Source organism: Argopecten irradians, unplaced genomic scaffold, assembly GCF_041381155.1.
Source record: "Argopecten irradians isolate NY unplaced genomic scaffold, Ai_NY scaffold_0154, whole genome shotgun sequence".
NCBI classification, from domain to species: Eukaryota; Metazoa; Mollusca; class Bivalvia; order Pectinida; family Pectinidae; genus Argopecten; species Argopecten irradians.
Window position 1 is genome coordinate 31,393 of NW_027187621.1, and position 24,405 is coordinate 55,797.

At 39.1% G+C, this 24,405-nt stretch overlaps 11 protein-coding genes and 1 pseudogene across 11 annotated transcripts; 9 read left to right on the forward strand and 3 right to left on the reverse strand.

The window, feature by feature from the left end:
- The first annotated feature begins 6,182 nt into the window (after positions 1-6,182).
- LOC138311913 (histone H2A) lies at positions 6,183-6,854 on the forward strand. The gene has a single exon (XM_069253060.1). The coding sequence runs from the start codon at positions 6,293-6,295 to the stop codon at positions 6,671-6,673; it is 381 nt and encodes a 126-aa protein (XP_069109161.1). The 5' UTR covers positions 6,183-6,292; the 3' UTR covers positions 6,674-6,854.
- An 840-nt stretch (positions 6,855-7,694) lies between these two features.
- On the forward strand, positions 7,695-8,769 carry LOC138311912 (histone H3-like; annotated as a pseudogene).
- A 1,017-nt stretch (positions 8,770-9,786) lies between these two features.
- On the forward strand, positions 9,787-10,348 carry LOC138311911 (histone H4). The gene has a single exon (XM_069253059.1). The coding sequence runs from the start codon at positions 9,824-9,826 to the stop codon at positions 10,133-10,135; it is 312 nt and encodes a 103-aa protein (XP_069109160.1). The 5' UTR covers positions 9,787-9,823; the 3' UTR covers positions 10,136-10,348.
- Positions 10,349-11,099: 751 nt separating this feature from the next.
- LOC138311903 (histone H2B-like) lies at positions 11,100-11,483 on the reverse strand. The gene has a single exon (XM_069253053.1). The coding sequence runs from the start codon at positions 11,481-11,483 to the stop codon at positions 11,100-11,102; it is 384 nt and encodes a 127-aa protein (XP_069109154.1).
- Positions 11,484-11,490: 7 nt separating this feature from the next.
- LOC138311910 (histone H2A) lies at positions 11,491-12,273 on the forward strand. The gene has a single exon (XM_069253058.1). The coding sequence runs from the start codon at positions 11,746-11,748 to the stop codon at positions 12,124-12,126; it is 381 nt and encodes a 126-aa protein (XP_069109159.1). The 5' UTR covers positions 11,491-11,745; the 3' UTR covers positions 12,127-12,273.
- Positions 12,274-13,138: 865 nt separating this feature from the next.
- On the forward strand, positions 13,139-14,353 carry LOC138311909 (histone H3). The gene has a single exon (XM_069253057.1). The coding sequence runs from the start codon at positions 13,413-13,415 to the stop codon at positions 13,821-13,823; it is 411 nt and encodes a 136-aa protein (XP_069109158.1). The 5' UTR covers positions 13,139-13,412; the 3' UTR covers positions 13,824-14,353.
- Positions 14,354-15,221: 868 nt separating this feature from the next.
- On the forward strand, positions 15,222-15,684 carry LOC138311914 (histone H4). Its single transcript, XM_069253061.1, has one exon. It carries the CDS (start codon positions 15,267-15,269, stop codon positions 15,576-15,578), a length of 312 nt encoding a protein of 103 aa, XP_069109162.1. The 5' UTR covers positions 15,222-15,266; the 3' UTR covers positions 15,579-15,684.
- Positions 15,685-16,537: 853 nt separating this feature from the next.
- On the reverse strand, positions 16,538-16,962 carry LOC138311918 (histone H2B). Its single transcript, XM_069253064.1, has one exon. The coding sequence runs from the start codon at positions 16,960-16,962 to the stop codon at positions 16,588-16,590; it is 375 nt and encodes a 124-aa protein (XP_069109165.1). The 3' UTR covers positions 16,538-16,587.
- Positions 16,963-16,984: 22 nt separating this feature from the next.
- On the forward strand, positions 16,985-17,781 carry LOC138311917 (histone H2A). Its single transcript, XM_069253063.1, has one exon. It carries the CDS (start codon positions 17,225-17,227, stop codon positions 17,603-17,605), a length of 381 nt encoding a protein of 126 aa, XP_069109164.1. The 5' UTR covers positions 16,985-17,224; the 3' UTR covers positions 17,606-17,781.
- An 899-nt stretch (positions 17,782-18,680) lies between these two features.
- LOC138311905 (histone H3) lies at positions 18,681-19,858 on the forward strand. Its single transcript, XM_069253054.1, has one exon. The coding sequence runs from the start codon at positions 18,901-18,903 to the stop codon at positions 19,309-19,311; it is 411 nt and encodes a 136-aa protein (XP_069109155.1). The 5' UTR covers positions 18,681-18,900; the 3' UTR covers positions 19,312-19,858.
- Positions 19,859-20,714: 856 nt separating this feature from the next.
- LOC138311906 (histone H4) lies at positions 20,715-21,203 on the forward strand. Its single transcript, XM_069253055.1, has one exon. The coding sequence runs from the start codon at positions 20,764-20,766 to the stop codon at positions 21,073-21,075; it is 312 nt and encodes a 103-aa protein (XP_069109156.1). The 5' UTR covers positions 20,715-20,763; the 3' UTR covers positions 21,076-21,203.
- Positions 21,204-22,024: 821 nt separating this feature from the next.
- On the reverse strand, positions 22,025-22,487 carry LOC138311907 (histone H2B). The gene has a single exon (XM_069253056.1). It carries the CDS (start codon positions 22,447-22,449, stop codon positions 22,075-22,077), a length of 375 nt encoding a protein of 124 aa, XP_069109157.1. The 5' UTR covers positions 22,450-22,487; the 3' UTR covers positions 22,025-22,074.
- Between the last annotated feature and the right edge of the window lie 1,918 nt (positions 22,488-24,405).

Consider the following 24,405-nt stretch of genomic DNA (forward strand, 5'->3'; position numbering starts at 1 on the left):
AGGTCACTATAAGCTAACCAGCGGCCCGGACGTTATGAATCTTCAATGTTTCCACAATAGTGGTTGGGGACCCCCTTCCGGACGTATCATGGAACCATGTCATCATATGATTTATGAATGTCGATAACCTAAATGCTGGACGATAATGAACATGATATTTGTTGCACTCGTGTCGGGCTGATATAAGCTAACCATCAGCGGTGGTACATGATGTGCTATAATGCTATTTAGTCCTATACTATTGAAAAATCTTACTGAAAAGCTTAAAGTGTTATTTCCTAACAAAAACTAGCTATAAAAGCAAAAAAAAAAAAAACCTCCCTATTTATTAGGACTTTACGTATATAGTTTAATAAATCGTTTGTTTCAACTGACGCAGCAGTATCACAAACTCCCCCCTTATTTATAAAAAGTTATTTATGCAAAAAAGAGCGGGATGGGGTTGGGGGATGGGCCTATAAGGTGTGCCGAGCGATACGGCACACCACTAATGCCCAACCCCCCTAGACCTAGCACTACACATCTAGCCTATTCTAAAGAAATACGGTCTTCCCGGTGGATATTGTAACAATTAATATAAAAGGTGTCTTATTATAAGCCACTGGTGACTGATGCGACAGGCCCCTGTGCTGGCTTCTGTCGAATAGTCAGATTTTAAAAAGTACGTGCCAAGCACAAAGTAGTCCGTAGACTACAAGAGATATGTACATGTGAGTACACAGTATATATAATGATACCTATAGTGCTCCTGCCATTCCTGTTGTTGAGATGAATTTGGTTACAGCTGATGAGACCTGTGGGGAGTCTGAAAATAACTGAAACAATTTAATTGGTGTATTGGTGTCTTGATATATGTCGGCATCTCTGTATAAACGTTGTCTCTGTAAATAAAATTTATCACAATATAAAAGATAGTGTTCTATGGTTTCTGGAACGTTACATGTTTCACATAATCCATCAGAATGTAAATTCATTTGGTATAGATAAAATTTGAGGCGGCATTTTCCCAGTCGAAGACGGGTATATGCTCTGGTTAGCTGTAAATTTTTACAATTAATTTTGTTGGTAAATTTTTTCAAAATGGGCATTTGTGTTTTCATAGACCTCCCCACGTCTGGTTCATTCCATTTAGTTTGCCAGATTTTAGTTTCCTGTGCCTGCAAAAAAGACCTTACTTCGTCCTTAGATAGAGGGACTTTAACTATGACGTGCTCTAATTTAAGGGCAGCTTTGGCTTCCGTATCCGCCAAGTCATTACCTAGGATGCCGACATGGCTCGGAATCCAAGCTAACTGAACAGTCCGTATTACAGACAATAGATATAAAAATTTCATAAACAATTGGATTCTTAATGTTGAAAGCTGGCGTTTGTATAGCCTGCAATGAACTCAGTGAGTCTGTAAATATTACATATACATAGTTATTAGTTTCAATGGTGTTTAAAAATTGTAGAGTGAGTAGAATAGCTGTTAGTTCAGCAGTCATAATTGAAATATGATTACTTAGTCTGAATTTGTTTGTGATATTCATTTCCGGAATGACAAAAGCACATCCACATAGTTGTGTGGTTGGATCTTTAGATCCATCAGTATATATGTGTACTCCTGAAAAAGATAGGATATATTGACCTGCAGGACCTAGGGCATCTGCCGGCGACATTGACTTGTTTACGGTGTCGTGTAGTGTGGTGCTCACTTCCGGTTTGCTCAGGGTCCACAGTGGGATTGGGCTGAACTCGGAGGTGTGTGATGTGATGTTTGCTACCTGAAAAGAAGATTTGATTGTTTTTATCGAAGTGTAGTACGATTTGTATGTTATTGGCATTTTAGGTTCATTATATATGAATTTGGCATCTTCTGTTAGGCTGTTTATTGTAGGGTGCGGGGTTTTAAGTCCCTCAATTTTCAGCTGATATTTACAAATTAAAAAGTTCCTGTGGAGTTGAAAGGGTGGGTCTGAGGCTTCCGCCTGCAGACTAGAAAGTGAAGTGCCTTTCATAGCATGCAAACAAGTCATTAAACATTTATATTGTAATTGATCTAGGCGCGCTAGATGTGTATCGCCGGCTGAGTTATATACTTCAGCGCCATACTCTACTATACTTCTAATTAAGGTTTTATATAATGTAGTTAGTATATAACGATCGCAGCCCCAGTTAGTACCACTTAAATGTTTTATTAAATTTAGGCGTTGTTCGCACCGCTGTATCACAGAATCTATATGTGTGCTCCAGGTTAAACCTCTGTCATAAAACATACCAAGAAATTTTGCAACATTTTTAATAGATATAAGTGTTTCCCCCATTTTAATTTTCACCTCCGATGTTCTTGACTTAAACTCAGCAGAACCCCTTCTGCGAAATAGCACTGCAATAGTTTTGGTTTCAGATATTTTGAATCCCCATGTATTACACCAATTTAGAATGTTAGTAATGTCTTTGGATAGAGCGGTGCTCAATAGTTGTAGGTTACGATGTGCTTTCCAGATGGCACTATCATCTGCAAATTGTGATATATTTTGTTTAATAGTAATACAGTCAGATATGTCATTTATACAGATATTAAATAATGTAGGACTGATCACTGAGCCCTGGGGGGTACCGTTTTCAATTGGGTATACTTCTGAGTACGTCTCCCCTATACGCACTTGTATAGTTCGGCCCTGTAAAAAATCTTTAATAAAACCATACATGTTTCCATGTATACCCATATTTTTCATTTTATATAATAAACCATCTTTCCACATCATGTCGAATGCTTTTTCAAAATCAATAAATACAGCTAATAGACTTTCTTTATTAAGGTTGGCTTTTTGAATTTCGTTAGTTAGTTTTATTAGTTGGTCGGTTGTTCCACGGTTAGATCTAAACCCGCATTGATTGATTGTAAGTAAATTGTTGCACTCAAGGTACCATTTGAGGCGATTGTTGACCATTTTCTCCATAAGTTTACAAAGGGTGGATGTAAGTGAGATGGGCCTGTAAGAAAGTGGTATATTAGGATTTTTTCCTTTCTTAAATATTGGAACAACAATGGAGTGTTTCCAGCTATTAGGGACTTTTTGGCTTATCCATACCAGGTTGATATAATCTAATAAGACTTTCTGTGCTGGAACACTTAATTTTTTATACATGTTATATGTTATTTTATCTTCCCCAGGACTTGTGTCTTTAGTTTGCGCAAGCGCATCAGTGAATTCCTGAAATGTAAAAATATTGTTTATATGGTTATCACAAGGTTCTGTATTATTAATAAAATCAGACTGTTCTTGTTCAAATTGTGTTTTGTGCTGCAAAAAATCTTGATTATAATTTTCGGTACTACTTACAGAGGAAAAGGAGGCTGCAAATAAGTTTGTTTTTTCTTTATTTTCTGTAATGTGTGTATTGTTGTGTATTAGTGCAGGTATTTCTTTACATGTGTTTGTGTTTTTCATGTCCTTGACAGCTTTCCAGACCTTGGCCATGGTAGTGTCTTTATTAATGGTGTTACAGTAGTTTTGCCAATGTTCTTTTTTTGCTGTATTGATAACTGTTTTACAAGCCTCTCTTTTCTCTCTGTAGTCCTGCAAGTAAGAATAATTAAAACTTCTCCTGGCTTTGTTATAAGCCTTGCGCTTGGCACGTACTGCCCGCTCACAATCCCCATTCCACCATGGTACTGCAGAATATTTATAGTTCTTTTTCTGCTTTAAAGGAACATTAATATTAGTTATATTTATTATGGCCTGGGTGATATTTTTTAGACTTGACTCGACATTGCCGTCCAGTAATACCGGAGTTACTTCCCTTTCACTAGATGTTGTATAGCCCACCCAGTCAGCCCTGTTAAAATTCCAACCCGCTTTATTACCTGTATTATTTCTTAACGGTTTACATCTATAGTGTGTAATGATGGGGAAGTGGTCACTGTCAAAATTGTGTTCGTGAACCCTCCAGGTACACTGTCCGGCAATGTCTGGTGTAGCTAAGGTAAGGTCTAATACTGACATTTCAAAAGTTGATATATTTACTCGGGTGCCCGAGCCATCATTTAGTAGTGTAAGGTCATTATTTTCTATATAAGTGTATAAGGCATTGCCTTTAGCACTACAGTAATTGCCTCCCCATAGGGTATGATGGCTATTAAAATCCCCACACATGATGTATGGGGTACTTATAAATTGGTTTAGATGGGTATAATCCTCGTGTTTATTGGAAGTAGCGGTGTTGTATACATTTACTATACTTATAGATTTGTCGTGTAATTTTATAACAGCACCGACCACCTCCAATACGTTACTTGTGATATCTAATTCATGAAACACGAGGTTATCCCGTATATATATTGCTACACCCCCCCCCCCCCCCCCGTTGATGTTCAGGGCGATCTTTTAATATTGGGGGGTAAAAACCTGGAATAAAAAAGTTGGTGTTTTTGGTAAGCCAAGTCTCTTGTAGACAAATAATATTAATTTCAGGTCTACTTTCTATATAATTTAATAATTCAGTGCCATTTTTATTAATGCTCCGGGCATTCCATTGTAGGATGCCTATACCGATGGTGGTGTTATGGGCCATTTAAGTTGTTTCTGCAGCGGGTACTAAAGGAACATCCAGATTGATACCGAACAGTGTATCGACCTGGCCAAGTATATACACAAGAATTTCAGACCAGCTCTCGCCAGATTGAAATTTGGTAATTACGGAGACCAGTAACAACATTAGTTTTTTTATTGGAACCGTTACCTGTGGTTCCTGTGTTGGGACAACGGACGGACGGACGGATGGACGGGTTGTTTTTGGCGGCGGTATGTTAAAGTCGGCCACACCGGTATAGGGTACACGATTAACTTCTGTAGTTTCCGCTGCAGCTTGTGCGTAAGATTTTTTTACCTCGGCTATTGCCTCACGGCGAGAGCATTTCTCAGTGGTTTGAATTTTTACAATTTCAACTGCCGTTTTCCTGGCAGGACACCCACCATATGCAGCACTATGCTGTCCACCACAGTTAACACACTTTTTGGTCTCACTAGTACAGTCTTGAACTTTATGTTCTCCCCCACATTTTTGGCATCTTTGGGTGCCTCTACACTTGGCCGCTATGTGGCCATATCGATTGCATTTATAGCACCTGAGCGGTGGTGGTATATATTGTTTGACATTGTGTGAGCGGTATCCGATGGATACACGCTCGGGCAGGGTTTTACAATTAAAAGTTAGTTTCACAGTTGTACTGCCTTCAATACTCTCATACTGTCTCCCTTTCATACGGGTGACTTTAACAACCTCTGCCTCTTCTAGGCATTCTAATATATCGGCATCTGAGATGTCTGGTGACACACCGTATATGACACCTTCTACTCTGTCTGTTGAAACTGGTTCTTTTACATATATCTTGTACTCACCCAACTGTTTTTCTTTAAGTAATTTCCTTTTCTGCATATCGTCAGTACATATTATCAGCAAGTCTCCATTTCCCAGGCCCCTGATGCTTTTTACTGGGTATTCTATAACACATGTAACAAGTTTTTGTATCTTAATGGGGTTACACTTGGATAATTTCACAGTTTTACAATGTATTATGAGTGCGTCTTTACTTACGTTTTCTTGTGGGGAGTTTGTTCTCTTTCTCTTAGCATCCTTTGAGTCTTGCATCTTATCAGGGGTGTCAAAATTTAGTTTTCCTGCCGAGGTAAAAGTGTCAAAGTCCTGGGACGATGTTGTTTCGTATAGTTCTTCTACTTCCATGTTGTTGCTTCTTGGAACACCGGGAAAGACCGATAGTACGAAGAGCTAACAGATTTACAAAGATTGACGACGGTCAAGAGACGATTATATAGAACACGGACGAAGGACAGCGGACGATTCGCAATGAACACAGACGACAGACGATAAACGAATTACAACACACGTACAAGTCCAGACGACGGACGTGGCACAAACAACTCACTTATACCAGTATACCACAATATATGGCGATCGCGGTGTTGTAGGACGACGATATCGCCTAAATGGCTAGATCGGCGCCCTCCCAAACACCAATCGGATACAAAGCTGTCGTGCTGACCACTGGTCAGAGTATAACCCCAAACTGTTCAATTTTTTCCTTTTATACCATAGCCCTCGCAGGTAGGATCGAAAATATAGCGGTGAGCCAACAAACCACTCGAACCTCGACGGCTCACTGAAAACACCCCCGACTTTTTCGCTCGCTGCAATTTCGATCCTACCTGTGGGGTATAAAACGCTTGACGGCGTGCTAGGGTTCATTTCTGCTATATCTGTTTACAGTAACTAGCCGAACGTATCAAGATGTCTGGACGTGGTAAGGGAGGAAAAGTTAAGGGAAAGGCAAAGAGCCGATCATCCCGTGCCGGACTTCAGTTCCCAGTCGGACGTATCCATCGTCTTCTCCGAAAGGGAAACTATGCCGAGAGAGTTGGAGCCGGAGCCCCAGTCTACTTGGCCGCTGTCCTCGAGTACCTAGCCGCTGAAGTTTTGGAATTGGCAGGTAACGCCGCCAGGGATAACAAGAAGACCAGAATCATCCCCCGTCATCTCCAGCTGGCCATCAGAAACGACGAGGAGTTGAACAAACTGCTGTCGGGTGTCACCATTGCCCAGGGTGGTGTCCTCCCCAACATCCAGGCTGTACTTCTCCCCAAGAAGACCAGCAAACCCGCCGCCAAGTAAACGGTTCCAGTGTGCTTTCTACACTAACAAAAAACGGCCCTTTTCAGGGCCACCCACTTTTCTCAAAAAGTGATCATATGAATTATCTCGAAAATATACGCAACACAACACCAAAAACCTTGTTGTTTTCATTCAATAACCACACAGAAATGTACAATGACAAAAAGTAGCATGCTATATTGAAAAATTATGAACACAACAATAATAAGAAAGAAAAAAAAATGTTAAACAAGCAAGTGAATGATTGATTGAATCAATAAAAACAAACGAAATCACACGCAAGTCAATTTTCATAACAAACCTGTTTTGCCTGTATGTAGTTACTTCCTATGAATAAAAGTAAATGCACGCACATGTACACGTAATGTTAAGTTTAAGGGTATAAACGTACCTTCACGATAAACCGTTTACGGGTACGAGAAAACATAGGAACAGAAGTTAGGAAGGGAAAACGAGTGAAGAGTGGGAGGAGTCGTATGTGTTATCTAATAGCTAGCTGTTTTATTTTATTTATTCTGAAGTGAAGACAACTCCTAGATTATAATATGTCCTCAAGTAGTGCCGTCCAGTAGTAAACTAAACTAATCTAACCTAACCTAACCTAACCTAACAAGAGAAAAGGGAAAGAGAGGATACTAATAACCTAACACATATTTGTCATTTATATTTATAAACATGAGTACTGTCATACGTGTAGTGATGTATATACACAATATGGTAAATGAAATGCTCATGATCGTGTGGCAAAGCAGCAACGCATGTTATTGTATTGAATTTGAGTAGTTATAAATTAAGCACAATTAAGTTATTGTTGCTATTTTGCCACACAAACATGGGCATTTATTGTTTATATACATAAAACTGTACATTACATGCATGGAAATATCACGTTTCTACTGTGAGTGTATCTCAAAACATATTTATTTGTCACATTGATTGCAATATTTTAATCATTGTGGCAGGTATGTTGAATTATTATCAATAGTCACAAGTGTTAGGACCGTCGTATAATTATCAGTCATAATTGGAATCGTATCAATGTTTATCATTATGACATGTTTTCATAGTAGACAGTTTTGCCGCAAACACAAGCCTAGGTAGGATCGAAACTTGGCGGATTGTACACGCCTGGCGGCCAATGAAGGATTGTAGATAGCGGCCAATCGAAAGCGTGATTACATATCCGGCGACCAATCGTCGCCATGTTCTCTAACGGAGCGGGGAGCACAAAAATAGCACTGACAGAATTTTTGTCATTCTACCGTTGAACTTCGACTGGTAAACATCAGAAATGGCTCGTACAAAGCAGACCGCTCGTAAATCCACTGGAGGCAAGGCCCCACGTAAACAGTTGGCTACCAAGGCCGCCCGTAAGAGCGCCCCAGCCACCGGAGGAGTGAAGAAACCTCACAGGTACAGGCCAGGAAAGTCGCTCTCCGTGAAATCCGTAGGTACCAGAAGAGCACTGAACTCCTCATCAGGAAACTGCCCTTCCAGCGTCTCGTCCGTGAAATCGCCCAGGACTTCAAGACTGACCTTAGGTTCCAGAGCTCTGCCGTTATGGCTCTCCAGGAGGCTAGCGAAGCTTACTTGGTCGGACTCTTCGAAGACACCAACCTGTGCGCCATCCACGCCAAGCGTGTCACCATTATGCCAAAGGACATCCAGCTGGCTCGCCGTATCCGCGGAGAACGTGCTTAAGCAGTACCTCTGTACATCACTAAACAAAACGGCCCTTTTCAGGGCCACCAAATTTCCCAAAAAGTTCCCTATACACTCGAAAAATACGCATCATCACCCCCATGGTCCTTGATGGAAATATAACCATCACTATATAATTATATAGAAGAATAGGCTATTTATGGCGTATACTTGAAGTAATGTCATATTGAAGATAATTTTTAAAAAGTGTTGTTGTGATATGAATGAAGAAGATGATTGAGTGTGTATGGTATTGTAGTGAAGTTGATAGGATAGAGTGTGAATGTATAAGTTAGATAATTTGTAATATTGAGTTAATAAAATGTGTGAATTGATGTAGGAATGTTGATTATTTTGGTTGTGAATTTTGTGTGTATGAATGTGTATAGTTTGAAATGTTGTAATTTTTGGTGTTTTTTTGTTTTGTATGTGTATTGATGTGTGTGTATGTTATTGAATGATTGTTTTTTGTATTGGGTGTGATGCGATGAATGTATGTTTGGTTATTTGAATGGTTGTAGTTTTGGTTAAAAAAAAAAAAGAAAAAAAGTTAAAAAAAAAAAAGGGTGTATATGTTGTGTTTTGTTTGTTTTGTGTGTTTTTGTTGTTGTTTTTTGTGATTTGTTTGTGCGCCGAGCGGAGCGAGGCGCGATTTTTTTGGGGGTATTTTTTTTTTTTCAGGTAGCAAGTTTTTTTCCTCGTGTTATATGTATCGGATACCACACAATAAATGCTTTTAAACCGCTTGGACCGTCTTGTTTTTAATAAAAACGAACATACAATACTTCACTCAGCAATTACAACATTTTAGATGTGTATTAATGTCATTAATTATACGGCTTTCACACTTAGTATACAACCTAGCAAACAAAACATGTACAAAACTCTGACAAAATGCACACAAATTATACATGCACCCTAGCATTTGTTATTAAACTACGACACATTTTTCAAAACATACTGTATCACCGTTATGTTATAGACTATTTCATTACTTGAGACCTTCACGTTAAACACGTATCTAATACAATATACTCTCTTCACACATAATCAACAGTTAAACTTAATCAACATTAAAACCCGTGTAACTCTATTTTAATAGGAGGATAAATATGATAAAGGTTATCTGAAATATTGCTACAATATGCATGTATACCATTACATCAAACGCAATTTACTGTACTTGTTTATTAAGTATCTATTCATGTTTCATAAAAAAATTAGTCGCACATAACAAGTCCTTTGAAATAACATATCATTTCACGTTTACTGTGTACACATGTGTCCACATAACACCATACCACACCGCTGTAGAGAACGCTGGAATTATGACCAATGAAAGCCGTGCTTACAAAAACGCAGAGGTCTTCTCACACGGCCTAGACATTCTTATATGTGGCGGTTTTCAGTGAGCGGAGTCATTTCAGTCACTGCTCGCAGTCTGTAAACATGTCTGGAAGAGGTAAAGGAGGAAAGGGACTCGGAAAGGGAGGTGCCAAGAGGCACAGGAAGGTGTTGCGTGATAACATCCAGGGTATCACCAAGCCCGCTATTCGTCGTCTGGCTCGCCGAGGTGGTGTGAAACGTATCTCTGGACTCATCTACGAAGAGACCCGTGGTGTCCTTAAGGTTTTCCTTGAGAATGTCATCAGGGATGCCGTTACATACACCGAGCATGCCAAGAGGAAGACTGTCACAGCTATGGATGTTGTGTACGCTCTGAAGAGGCAAGGACGTACTCTGTACGGATTTGGCGGTTAAACCAGAACGAAGCCTGTCTACAACCAAAACAAACGGCCCTTTTTAGGGCCACCAAACTTCTCAAAAAGCTCCTATATCACTCGAAATTACGCAAAGTGTTGTAGCACTAATTTTTCTCAACGTACCCAAAGTATTAAACAATCTTACATAAATATAATACAAAAATATATTGTACCAAATCCAAACTATGCAATAACAAATTTTTATTTAATCTAGAATATACCATACCATACCATACGCATGTGTAGCCGATTCAAAACAACAACAATATTATGTCTATCTACAGACGGAATACGCATATCAAATAAATATTACCACACAGTGAATTTTACGCATACATAAAACGATAAATGGGTACACACAAATAAAATATACATATATGGAACTAAATAACAACATCAGTTGGCCAGTAATTGATGCTTAATACGTGTATAACCTCTACTTGACATTTATAATAATTAGTTTTCCTTTTGTTGTCTGCGCAATCAGTACCTCATTTCATTTCAGACAGTGTTATGGATTGGAATTAGTTATATTACATACCTGTTTTTATTACATTTCCAATGGTGATAAGTAAGTAAGTAAGTAAACTTGTTATTGAAGAAAAATACTTATTGTTGTCGGCTCAAGTTTTTTCATACATAAACATTACCATTCATCGGTCGTGTAGCATCTTTATATAATTCATTTATAAACAGACGACAGCATTAGCATATGTGTGGGTAACGACATTGTCATTTATTTGTCTCCAATGGTAAAGTTAATATGTTTTGTAATCATCATTAAATATGTGTTTCACTTGTGTATGTAAGTCTTGGACCAATATTTCATCAATATCTCTTTCACACCAATAACTAACTACTATAACAAATAACATATTGCGCATTTTCGAGTGACATTGGGGACTTTTTGGGAAATATGGGTGGCCCTGAAAAGGGCCGTTTGTGGTTTCAGTAAACTTTGTTCAGAAGTTTACTTGGAGCTGGGTGTACTTGGTGACAGCCTTGGTTCCCTCACTGACGGCGTGCTTGGCCAATTCACCGGGCAAAAGGAGACGGACAGCTGTCTGGATCTCCCGACTGGTGATGGTGGACCTCTTGTTGTAGTGAGCGAGACGGGAAGCCTCAGCGGCGATTCTCTCAAAGATGTCGTTGACAAAGCTGTTCATGATGGACATAGCCTTGCTGGACACACCGGTGTCGGGGTGCACCTGTTTCAACACCTTGTAGATGTAGATGCTGTAGGATTCCCTCCTCTTCCTCCTCCTTTTCTTGTCAGTTCCACGGTTGGCCTTAGCCTTGGTGGCCGCCTTCTTAGCTCCTTTAGATCCGCTTGCTTTGGGTGCCATGTTACTACTACGACGAGTGCCGATACGAGTATAACCCCAAACTGTTCAATTTTTTCCTTTTATACCATAGCCCTCGCAGGTAGGATCGAAAATATAGCGGTGAGCCAACAAACCACTCGAACCTCGACGGCTCACTGAAAACACCCCCGACTTTTTCGCTCGCTGCAATTTCGATCCTACCTGTGGGGTATAAAACGCTTGACGGCGTGCTAGGGTTCATTTCTGCTATATCTGTTTACAGTAACTAGCCGAACGTATCAAGATGTCTGGACGTGGTAAGGGAGGAAAAGTTAAGGGAAAGGCAAAGAGCCGATCATCCCGTGCCGGACTTCAGTTCCCAGTCGGACGTATCCATCGTCTTCTCCGAAAGGGAAACTATGCCGAGAGAGTTGGAGCCGGAGCCCCAGTCTACTTGGCCGCTGTCCTCGAGTACCTAGCCGCTGAAGTTTTGGAATTGGCAGGTAACGCCGCCAGGGATAACAAGAAGACCAGAATCATCCCCCGTCATCTCCAGCTGGCCATCAGAAACGACGAGGAGTTGAACAAACTGCTGTCGGGTGTCACCATTGCCCAGGGTGGTGTCCTCCCCAACATCCAGGCTGTACTTCTCCCCAAGAAGACCAGCAAACCCGCCGCCAAGTAAACGGTTCCAGTGTGCTTTCTACACTAACAAAAAACGGCCCTTTTCAGGGCCACCCACTTTTCTCAAAAAGTGATCATATGAATTATCTCGAAAATATACGCAACACAACACCAAAAACCTTGTTGTTTTCAATCAATAACCACACAGAAATGTACAATGACGAAAAAGTAGCATGCTATATTGAAAAATTATGAACACAACAATAGAAAAATGTTGAAAAAAAATGTTAAACAAGCAAGTGAATGATTGATTGAATCAATAAAAACAAACGAAATCACACGCAAGTCAATTTTCATAACAAACCTGTTTTGCCTGTATGTAGTTACTTCCTATGAATAAAAGTAAATGCACGCACATGTACACGTAATGTTAAGTTTAAGGGTATAAACGTACCTTCACGATAAACCGTTTACGGGTACGAGAAAACATAGGAACAGAAGTTAGGAAGGGAAAACGAGTGAAGAGTGGGAGGAGTCGTATGTGTTATCTAATAGCTAGCTGTTTTATTTTATTTATTCTGAAGTGAAGACAACTCCTAGATTATAATATGTCCTCAAGTAGTGCCGTCCAGTAGTAAACTAAACTAATCTAACCTAACCTAACCTAACAAGAGAAAGGGGATAGAGAGGATACTAATAACCTAACACATATTTGTCATTTATATTTATAAACATGAGTACTGTCATACGTGTAGTGATGTATATACACAATATGGTAAATGAAATGCTCATGATCGTGTGGCAAAGCAGCAACGCATGTTATTGTATTGAATTTGAGTAGTTATAAATTAAGCACAATTAAGTTATTGTTGCTATTTTGCCACACAACATGGGCATTTATTGTTTATATACATAAAACTGTACATTACATGCATGGAAATATCACGTTTCTACTGTGAGTGTATCTCAAAACATATTTATTTGTCACATTGATTGCAATATTTTAATCATTGTGGCAGGTATGTTGAATTATTATCAATAGTCACAAGTGTTAGACCGTCGTATAATTATCAGTCATAATTGGAATCGTATCAATGTTTATCATTATGACATGTTTTCATAGTAGACAGTTTTGCCGCAAACACAAGCCTAGGTAGGATCGAAACTTGGCGGATTGTACACGCCTGGCGGCCAATGAAGGATTGTAGATAGCGGCCAATCGAAAGCGTGATTACATATCCGGCGACCAATCGTCGCCATGTTCTCTAACGGAGCGGGGAGCACAAAAATAGCACTGACAGAATTTTTGTCATTCTACCGTTGAACTTCGACTGGTAAACATCAGAAATGGCTCGTACAAAGCAGACCGCTCGTAAATCCACTGGAGGCAAGGCCCCACGTAAACAGTTGGCTACCAAGGCCGCCCGTAAGAGCGCCCCAGCCACCGGAGGAGTGAAGAAACCTCACAGGTACAGGCCAGGAACAGTCGCTCTCCGTGAAATCCGTAGGTACCAGAAGAGCACTGAACTCCTCATCAGGAAACTGCCCTTCCAGCGTCTCGTCCGTGAAATCGCCCAGGACTTCAAGACTGACCTTAGGTTCCAGAGCTCTGCCGTTATGGCTCTCCAGGAGGCTAGCGAAGCTTACTTGGTCGGACTCTTCGAAGACACCAACCTGTGCGCCATCCACGCCAAGCGTGTCACCATTATGCCAAAGGACATCCAGCTGGCTCGCCGTATCCGCGGAGAACGTGCTTAAGCAGTACCTCTGTACATCACTAAACAAAACGGCCCTTTTCAGGGCCACCAAATTTCCCAAAAAGTTCCCTATACACTCGAAAAATACGCATCATCACCCCCATGGTCCTTGATGGAAATATAACCATCACTATATAATTATATAGAAGAATAGGCTATTTATGGCGTATACTTGAAGTAATGTCATATTGAAGATAATTTTTAAAAAGTGTTGTTGTGATATGAATGAAGAAGATGATTGAGTGTGTATGGTATTGTAGTGAAGTTGATAGGATAGAGTGTGAATGTATAAGTTAGATAATTTGTAATATATTGAGTTAATAAAATGTGTGAATTGATGTAGGAATGTTGATTATTTTGGTTGTGAATTTTGTGTGTATGAATGTGTATAGTTTGAAATGTTGTGTAATTTTTGGTGTGATTTTGTTTTGTATGTGTATTGATGTGTGTGTATGTTATTGAATGATTTTTTTTGTATTGTTGTGATGCGATGAATGTATGTTTGGTTATTTGAATGGTTGTAGTTTTGGTTAAAAAAAAAAAAGAAAAAAAGTTAAAAAAAAAAAAAATGGGTGTAGTGTTGTGTTTGTTGTTTTGTGTGTTTTTGTTGTTGTTTTGTGATTTGTTTGTGCGCCGAGCGGAGCGAGGCGCGATTTTTTTTGGGGGTATTTTTTTTTTTTCAGGTAGCAAGTTTTTTTCCTCGTGTTATATGTATCGGATACCACACAATAAATGCTTTTAAACCGCTTGGACCGTCTTGTTTTTAATAAAAACGAACATACAATACTTCACTCAGCAATTACAACATTTTAGATGTGTATTAATGTCATTAATTATACGGCTTTCACACTTAGTATACAACCTAGCAAACAAAACATGTACAAAACTCTGACAAAATGCACACAAATTATACATGCACCCTAGCATTTGTTATTAAACTACGACACATTTTTCAAAACATACTGTATCACCGTTATGTTATAGACTATTTCATTACTTGACACCTTCACGTTAAACACGTATCTAATACAATATACTCTCTTCACACATAATCAACAGTTAAACTTAATCAACATGTGTAGCTCTATTTTAATAAGAGGATAAATATGATAAAGGTTATCTGAAATATTGCTACAATATGCATGTATACCATTACATCAAACGCAATTTACTGTACTTGTTTATTAAGTATCTATTCATGTTTCATAAAAAAAATTAGTCGCACATAACAAGTCCTTTGAAATAACATATCATTTCACGTTTACTGTGTACACATGTGTCCACATAACACCATACCACACCGCTGTAGAGAACGCTGGAATTATGACCAATGAAAGCCGTGCTTACAAAAACGCAGAGGTCTTCTCACACGGCCTAGACATTCTTATATGACGCGGTTTTCAGTGAGCGGAGTCATTTCAGTCACTGCTCGCAGTCTGTAAACATGTCTGGAAGAGGTAAAGGAGGAAAGGGACTCGGAAAGGGAGGTGCCAAGAGGCACAGGAAGGTGTTGCGTGATAACATCCAGGGTATCACCAAGCCCGCTATTCGTCGTCTGGCTCGCCGAGGTGGTGTGAAACGTATCTCTGGACTCATCTACGAAGAGACCCGTGGTGTCCTTAAGGTTTTCCTTGAGAATGTCATCAGGGATGCCGTTACATACACCGAGCATGCCAAGAGGAAGACTGTCACAGCTATGGATGTTGTGTACGCTCTGAAGAGGCAAGGACGTACTCTGTACGGATTTGGCGGTTAAACCAGAACGAAGCCTGTCTACAACCAAAACAAACGGCCCTTTTTAGGGCCACCAAACTTCTCAAAAAGCTCCTATATCACTCGAAATTACGCAAAGTGTTGTAGCACTAATTTTTCTCAACGTACCCAAAGTATTAAACAATCTTACATAAATATAATACAAAAATATATTGTACCAAATCCAAAGTATGCAATAACAAATTTTTTATTTAATCTAGAATATACCATACCATACTATACCATACGCATGTGTAGCCGATTCAAAACAACAACAAATATTATGTCTATCTACAGACGGAATACACATATCAATATAAATATTACCACACAGTGAATTTTACGCATACACATAAAACGATAAATGGGTACACACAAATAAAATATACATATATGGAACTAAATAACAACATCAGTTGGCCAGTAATTGATGCTTAATACGTGTATAACCTCTACTTTACATTTATAATAATTAGTTTTCCTTTTGTTGTCTGCGCAATCAGTACCTCATTTCATTTCAGACAGTGTTATGGATTGGAATTAGTTATATTACATACAACCTGTTTTTATTACATTTCCAATGGTGATAAGTAAGTAAGTAAGTAAACTTGTTATTGAAGAAAAATACTTATTGTTGTCGGCTCAAGTTTTTTCATACATAAACATTACCATTCATCGGTCGTGTAGCATCTTTATATATTCATTATAATATTTACTCCTTTTCCATACGCTTACAGACGACAACAACATTAGCATATGTGTGGGTAACGACATTGTCATTTATTTGTCTCCAATGGTAAAGTTAATATGTTTTGTAATCATCATTAAATATGTGTTTCACTTGTGTATGTAAGTCTTGGACCAATATTTCATCAATATCTCTTTCACACCAATAACTAATACTATAACAAATAACATATTGCGCATTTTCGAGTGACATTGGGGACTTTTTGGGAAATATGGGTGGCCCTGAAAAGGGCCGTTTGTGGTTTCAGTAAACTTTGTTCAGAAGTTTACTTGGAGCTGGTGTACTTGGTGACAGCCTTGGTTCCCTCACTGACGGCGTGCTTGGCCAATTCACCGGGCAAAAGGAGACGGACAGCTGTCTGGATCTCCCGACTGGTGATGGTGGACCTCTTGTTGTAGTGAGCGAGACGGGAAGCCTCAGCGGCGATTCTCTCAAAGATGTCGTTGACAAAGCTGTTCATGATGGACATAGCCTTGCTGGACACACCGGTGTCGGGGTGCACCTGTTTCAACACCTTGTAGATGTAGATGCTGTAGGATTCCCTCCTCTTCCTCCTCCTTTTCTTGTCAGTTCCACGGTTGGCCTTAGCCTTGGTGGCCGCCTTCTTAGCTCCTTTAGATCCGCTTGCTTTGGGTGCCATGTTACTACTACGACGAGTGCCGATACGAGTATAACCCCAAACTGTTCAATTTTTTCCTTTTATACCATAGCCCTCGCAGGTAGGATCGAAAATATAGCGGTGAGCCAACAAACCACTCGAACCTCGACGGCTCACTGAAAACACCCCCGACTTTTTCGCTCGCTGCAATTTCGATCCTACCTGTGGGGTATAAAACGCTTGACGGCGTGCTAGGGTTCATTTCTGCTATATCTGTTTACAGTAACTAGCCGAACGTATCAAGATGTCTGGACGTGGTAAGGGAGGAAAAGTTAAGGGAAAGGCAAAGAGCCGATCATCCCGTGCCGGACTTCAGTTCCCAGTCGGACGTATCCATCGTCTTCTCCGAAAGGGAAACTATGCCGAGAGAGTTGGAGCCGGAGCCCCAGTCTACTTGGCCGCTGTCCTCGAGTACCTAGCCGCTGAAGTTTTGGAATTGGCAGGTAACGCCGCCAGGGATAACAAGAAGACCAGAATCATCCCCCGTCATCTCCAGCTGGCCATCAGAAACGACGAGGAGTTGAACAAACTGCTGTCGGGTGTCACCATTGCCCAGGGTGGTGTCCTCCCCAACATCCAGGCTGTACTTCTCCCCAAGAAGACCAGCAAACCCGCCGCCAAGTAAACGGTTCCAGTGTGCTTTCTACACTAACAAAAAACGGCCCTTTTCAGGGCCACCCACTTTTCTCAAAAAGTGATCATATGAATTATCTCGAAAATATACGCAACACAACACCAAAAACCTTGTTGTTTTCATTCAATAACCACACAGAAATGTACAATGACAAAAAGTAGCATGCTATATTGAAAAATTATGAACACAACAATAATAAGAAAGAAAAAAAAATGTTAAACAAGCAAGTGAATGATTGATTGAATCAATAAAAACAAACGAAATCACACGCAAGTCAATTTTCATAACAAACCTGTTTTGCCTGTATGTAGTTACTTCCTATGAATAAAAGTAAATGCACGCACATGTACACGTAATGTTAAGTTTAAGGGTATAAACGTACCTTCACGATAAACCGTTTACGGGTACGAGAAAACATAGGAACAGAAGTTAGGAAGGGAAAACGAGTGAAGAGTGGGAGGAGTCGTATGTGTTATCTAATAGCTAGCTGTTTTATTTTATTTATTCTGAAGTGAAGACAACTCCTAGATTATAATATGTCCTCAAGTAGTGCCGTCCAGTAGTAAACTAAACTAATCTAACCTAACCTAACCTAACCTAACAAGAGAAAAGGGAAAGAGAGGATACTAATAACCTAACACATATTTGTCATTTATATTTATAAACATGAGTACTGTCATACGTGTAGTGATGTATATACACAATATGGTAAATGAAATGCTCATGATCGTGTGGCAAAGCAGCAACGCATGTTATTGTATTGAATTTGAGTAGTTATAAATTAAGCACAATTAAGTTATTGTTGCTATTTTGCCACACAAACATGGGCATTTATTGTTTATATACATAAAACTGTACATTACATGCATGGAAATATCACGTTTCTACTGTGAGTGTATCTCAAAACATATTTATTTGTCACATTGATTGCAATATTTTAATCATTGTGGCAGGTATGTTGAATTATTATCAATAGTCACAAGTTCCGTGTTAGACCGTCGTATAATTATCAGTCATAATTGGAATCGTATCAATGTTTATCATTATGACATGTTTTCATAGTAGACAGTTTTGCCGCAAACACAAGCCTAGGTAGGATCGAAACTTGGCGGATTGTACACGCCTGGCGGCCAATGAAGGATTGTAGATAGCGGCCAATCGAAAGCGTGATTACATATCCGGCGACCAATCGTCGCCATGTTCTCTAACGGAGCGGGGAGCACAAAAATAGCACTGACAGAATTTTTGTCATTCTACCGTTGAACTTCGACTGGTAAACATCAGAAATGGCTCGTACAAAGCAGACCGCTCGTAAATCCACTGGAGGCAAGGCCCCACGTAAACAGTTGGCTACCAAGGCCGCCCGTAAGAGCGCCCCAGCCACCGGAGGAGTGAAGAAACCTCACAGGTACAGGCCAGGAACAGTCGCTCTCCGTGAAATCCGTAGGTACCAGAAGAGCACTGAACTCCTCATCAGGAAACTGCCCTTCCAGCGTCTCGTCCGTGAAATCGCCCAGGACTTCAAGACTGACCTTAGGTTCCAGAGCTCTGCCGTTATGGCTCTCCAGGAGGCTAGCGAAGCTTACTTGGTCGGACTCTTCGAAGACACCAACCTGTGCGCCATCCACGCCAAGCGTGTCACCATTATGCCAAAGGACATCCAGCTGGCTCGCCGTATCCGCGGAGAACGTGCTTAAGCAGTACCTCTGTACATCACTAAACAAAACGGCCCTTTTCAGGGCCACCAAATTTCCCAAAAAGTTCCCTATACACTCGAAAAATACGCATCATCACCCCCATGGTCCTTGATGGAAATATAACCATCACTATATAATTATATAGAAGAATAGGCTATTTATGGCGTATACTTGAAGTAATGTCATATTGAAGATAATTTTTAAAAAGTGTTGTTGTGATATGAATGAAGAAGATGATTGAGTGTGTATGGTATTGTAGTGAAGTTGATAGGATAGAGTGTGAATGTATAAGTTAGATAATTTGTAATATTGAGTTAATAAAATGTGTGAATTGATGTAGGAATGTTGATTATTTTGGTTGTGAATTTTGTGTGTATGAATGTGTATAGTTTGAAATGTTGTTAATTTTTGGTGTGATTTTGTTTTGTATGTGTATTGATGTGTGTGTATGTTATTGAATGCTTTTTTTTTGTATTGGGTGTGATGCGATGAATGTATGTTTGGTTATTTGAATGGTTGTAGTTTTGGTTAAAAAAAAAAAGGAAAAAAGGCCCCCCAAAAAAAAAAAAAGGGTTTGTATGTTGTGTTTTGTTTGTTTTGTGTGTTTTTGTTGTTGTTTTGTGATTTGTTTGTGCGCCGAGCGGAGCGAGGCGCGATTTTTTTGGGGGTATTTTTTTTTTCAGGTAGCAAGTTTTTTTCCTCGTGTTATATGTATCGGATACCACACAATAAATGCTTTTAAACCGCTTGGACCGTCTTGTTTTTAATAAAAACGAACATACAATACTTCACTCAGCAATTACAACATTTTAGATGTGTATTAATGTCATTAATTATACGGCTTTCACACTTAGTATACAACCTAGCAAACAAAACATGTACAAAACTCTGACAAAATGCACACAAATTATACATGCACCCTAGCATTTGTTATTAAACTACGACACATTTTTCAAAACATACTGTATCACCGTTATGTTATAGACTATTTCATTACTTGACACCTTCACGTTAAACACGTATCTAATACAATATACTCTCTTCACACATAATCAACAGTTAAACTTAATCAACATTAAAACCTGTGTAGCTCTATTTTAATAAGAGGATAAATATGATAAAGGTTATCTGAAATATTGCTACAATATGCATGTATACCATTACATCAAACGCAATTTACTGTACTTGTTTATTAAGTATCTATTCATGTTTCATAAAAAAAATTAGTCGCACATAACAAGTCCTTTGAAATAACATATCATTTCACGTTTACTGTGTACACATGTGTCCACATAACACCATACCACACCGCTGTAGAGAACGCTGGAATTATGACCAATGAAAGCCGTGCTTACAAAAACGCAGAGGTCTTCTCACACGGCCTAGACATTCTTATATGACGCGGTTTTCAGTGAGCGGAGTCATTTCAGTCACTGCTCGCAGTCTGTAAACATGTCTGGAAGAGGTAAAGGAGGAAAGGGACTCGGAAAGGGAGGTGCCAAGAGGCACAGGAAGGTGTTGCGTGATAACATCCAGGGTATCACCAAGCCCGCTATTCGTCGTCTGGCTCGCCGAGGTGGTGTGAAACGTATCTCTGGACTCATCTACGAAGAGACCCGTGGTGTCCTTAAGGTTTTCCTTGAGAATGTCATCAGGGATGCCGTTACATACACCGAGCATGCCAAGAGGAAGACTGTCACAGCTATGGATGTTGTGTACGCTCTGAAGAGGCAAGGACGTACTCTGTACGGATTTGGCGGTTAAACCAGAACGAAGCCTGTCTACAACCAAAACAAACGGCCCTTTTTAGGGCCACCAAACTTCTCAAAAAGCTCCTATATCACTCGAAATTACGCAAAGTGTTGTAGCACTAATTTTTCTCAACGTACCCAAAGTATTAAACAATCTTACATAAATATAATACAAAAATATATTTTACCAAATCCAAAGTATGCAATAACAAATTTTTATTTAATCTAGAATATACCATACCATACTATACCATACGCATGTGTAGCCGATTCAAAACAACAACAAATATTATGTCTATCTACAGACGGAATACACATATCAATATAAATATTACCACACAGTGAATTTTACGCATACACATAACGATAAATGGGTACACACACAAATAAAATATACATATATGGAACTAAATAACAACATCAGTTGGCCAGTAATTGATGCTTAATACGTGTATAACCTCTACTTTACATTTATAATAATTAGTTTTCCTTTTGTTGTCTGCGCAATCAGTACCTCATTTCATTTCAGACAGTGTTATGGATTGGAATTAGTTATATTACAAACCTGTTTTTATTACATTTCCAATGGTGTATAAGTAAGTAAACTTGTTATTGAAGAAAAATACTTATTGTTGTCGGCTCAAGTTTTTTCATACATAAACATTACCATTCATCGGTCGTGTAGCATCTTTATATAATTCATTTATAATTTACTCCTTTTCCATACGCTTACAGACGACAACAACATTAGCATATGTGTGGGTAACGACATTGTCATTTATTTGTCTCCAATGGTAAAGTTAATATGTTTTGTAATCATCATTAAATATGTGTTTCACTTGTGTATGTAAGTCTTGGACCAATATTTCATCAATATCTCTTTCACACCAATAACTAACTACTATAACAAATAACATATTGCGCATTTTCGAGTGACATTGGGGACTTTTTGGGAAATATGGGTGGCCCTGAAAAGGGCCGTTTGTGGTTTCAGTAAACTTTGTTCAGAAGTTTACTTGGAGCTGGTGTACTTGGTGACAGCCTTGGTTCCCTCACTGACGGCGTGCTTGGCCAATTCACCGGGCAAAAGGAGACGGACAGCTGTCTGGATCTCCCGACTGGTGATGGTGGACCTCTTGTTGTAGTGAGCGAGACGGGAAGCCTCAGCGGCGATTCTCTCAAAGATGTCGTTGACAAAGCTGTTCATGATGGACATAGCCTTGCTGGACACACCGGTGTCGGGGTGCACCTGTTTCAACACCTTGTAGATGTAGATGCTGTAGGATTCCCTCCTCTTCCTCCTCCTTTTCTTGTCAGTTCCACGGTTGGCCTTAGCCTTGGTGGCCGCCTTCTTAGCTCCTTTAGATCCGCTTGCTTTGGGTGCCATGTTACTACTACGACGAGTGCCGATACGAGTATAACCCCAAACTGGAACTTGGTGGGTGGTAGTGGCGGGTTGGGCGGGCCCATGTGCGCCAGTCGCTATTGTGGTAGGTGTTACGTTGTCCCACGTGATAGTATGTTTATGTCGTGGGAGGGCGACCGAAAGGGGCCAAGAAGGCTTACTGATAAATGTATATAAAAAATTTACATTTTATTGGTATATATGAAAATAATTTTTCTGTTTTATAAAAAGTGTAGTTATTGTGGTATGTTGTTGTTCATAGGGGAGTATTTTTAACAGTTGTTTTGTGCCCCGGGTCTAGTACAACCAGTTACACCCGACAGTAGAGGACTTCACCGCTTCCGTTAAGTACGGTACTTTGTCCTTTTGCCGGGTTTGGCCGGAGGTATAGATTGTCCGGGGGTTCCTATGGTGTGTGCTGACTTTTAAATTATATTAAGTGTATGCGTTATTAAAGTAGAGGAGAAAAACAATGAGAACTTTGTTATTAATCACTTAGATATATTGATCAAAATTTGTAATATAAATCTATTTATAAAAATTAATTTAAAAATATAGTATCAAATGACTTCGCCGTCAATAATAATTATTTGATACTTAGTAAAGTAACTTAATGTGAGGGAACCAACCAGCTTAAAATTTTTTTACGTACGGATACGTATTATTTGTATAGTTAATTAAAAGAATAAATTTAAAAGATTAAAAAAAAAAATAAAATTTAAAAAATTTAATGGAGTTAGAAGCCAGATTAGCTGTATTCTTTCATATATCTATAATTATGTAGATCAACTGTTTAATCTGCCACGTTAAACGTTGACTAATAATATAACTATACAGTTATACTATGTATATATAGTTTAAGATAAAGAGATAAAAATCGTTAGAGAAAAAATGCCAGGCGGGCCATGCCCTTATGTATCCTGGCCGGTGTAATGTAGGGGTTGCCTCCCCTATTCCACATCTGTACAGTGGGGGGAGACCCATGTATTATTTATCAAACAGAAGGAAAACAAGTAGAGTGTGTCGGTAGCTTCTAAACCGATCAAAAATAATTTTATAAGGTAATTATCCAGGTTACTAGAGGAAATTGGATGTTGGTATATATAAGGAATAAGTTTTTAAGGAAAATCAAAAGGATGAGACCATGTTCATATTATTATGAATCAGTTCGTTATTATAGTTAATTTACAGAGAAGATGCCAGAAAATTGTGGTGGATTGTAGGATAAAAAACATTGATTGTTCATTTGTCAAACTGTATCTCCTGCCACGAGTACAGTTTTCGTTACAGGGGGTTTATCAAGTGTTAAAAAAAATGAAGAATAACTTATTGAAAAATTTTGCCAGATGGGCCAAGCCCTGTCTTCTGGCCGGAGTTTGGATTACCTCCCTTTGTCCACACCTGTATCAGTGGAGGGAGGTCGATAGTATTTGGTAAAAGTACCACATACTGTTCACCGACTGGTGATTATAAAAAAAAAAAAAAAAAAAAAAAGTTACATTCTGACTCAAGGATTTGTTAATATTAGTATATTATAAAGAAAAAATAATAATCCTTGAGCGATAGTTTATCGCCATTTTTCTTATGGAAAAAAGGTGATGTACATTTGTAGTGTTAGTAACTAGCCCCGTAAGAAAAACAAGTGTTTTAACACCATTATACCACTTCTCCAGTCACAAGTGCAAAATACATGTGTATTTAAAGTATGTAAAGTATATATATGAAAATTTTGTCACACGTGTGTGTAAATGTACTCACATGTATACTTAACCCTTAAATTTATGTTCAAGTTCAGACTAAAGGTCATCCGTCTCCGAGGTCACTATAAGCTAACCAGCGGCCCGGACGTTATGAATCTTCAATGTTTCCACAATAGTGGTTGGGGACCCCCTTCCGGACGTATCATGGAACCATGTCATCATATGATTTATGAATGTC

Coding starts and splice junctions, on each gene's coding strand:
- LOC138311913 (XM_069253060.1), top strand. CDS start 6,293: ATGTCTGGACGTGGTAAGGGAGGAAAAGTTAAGGGAAAGGCAAAGAGC.
- LOC138311911 (XM_069253059.1), top strand. CDS start 9,824: ATGTCTGGAAGAGGTAAAGGAGGAAAGGGACTCGGAAAGGGAGGTGCC.
- LOC138311903 (XM_069253053.1), bottom strand. CDS start 11,483: ATGGCACCCAAAGCAAGCGGATCTAAAGGAGCTAAGAAGGCGGCCACC.
- LOC138311910 (XM_069253058.1), top strand. CDS start 11,746: ATGTCTGGACGTGGTAAGGGAGGAAAAGTTAAGGGAAAGGCAAAGAGC.
- LOC138311909 (XM_069253057.1), top strand. CDS start 13,413: ATGGCTCGTACAAAGCAGACCGCTCGTAAATCCACTGGAGGCAAGGCC.
- LOC138311914 (XM_069253061.1), top strand. CDS start 15,267: ATGTCTGGAAGAGGTAAAGGAGGAAAGGGACTCGGAAAGGGAGGTGCC.
- LOC138311918 (XM_069253064.1), bottom strand. CDS start 16,962: ATGGCACCCAAAGCAAGCGGATCTAAAGGAGCTAAGAAGGCGGCCACC.
- LOC138311917 (XM_069253063.1), top strand. CDS start 17,225: ATGTCTGGACGTGGTAAGGGAGGAAAAGTTAAGGGAAAGGCAAAGAGC.
- LOC138311905 (XM_069253054.1), top strand. CDS start 18,901: ATGGCTCGTACAAAGCAGACCGCTCGTAAATCCACTGGAGGCAAGGCC.
- LOC138311906 (XM_069253055.1), top strand. CDS start 20,764: ATGTCTGGAAGAGGTAAAGGAGGAAAGGGACTCGGAAAGGGAGGTGCC.
- LOC138311907 (XM_069253056.1), bottom strand. CDS start 22,449: ATGGCACCCAAAGCAAGCGGATCTAAAGGAGCTAAGAAGGCGGCCACC.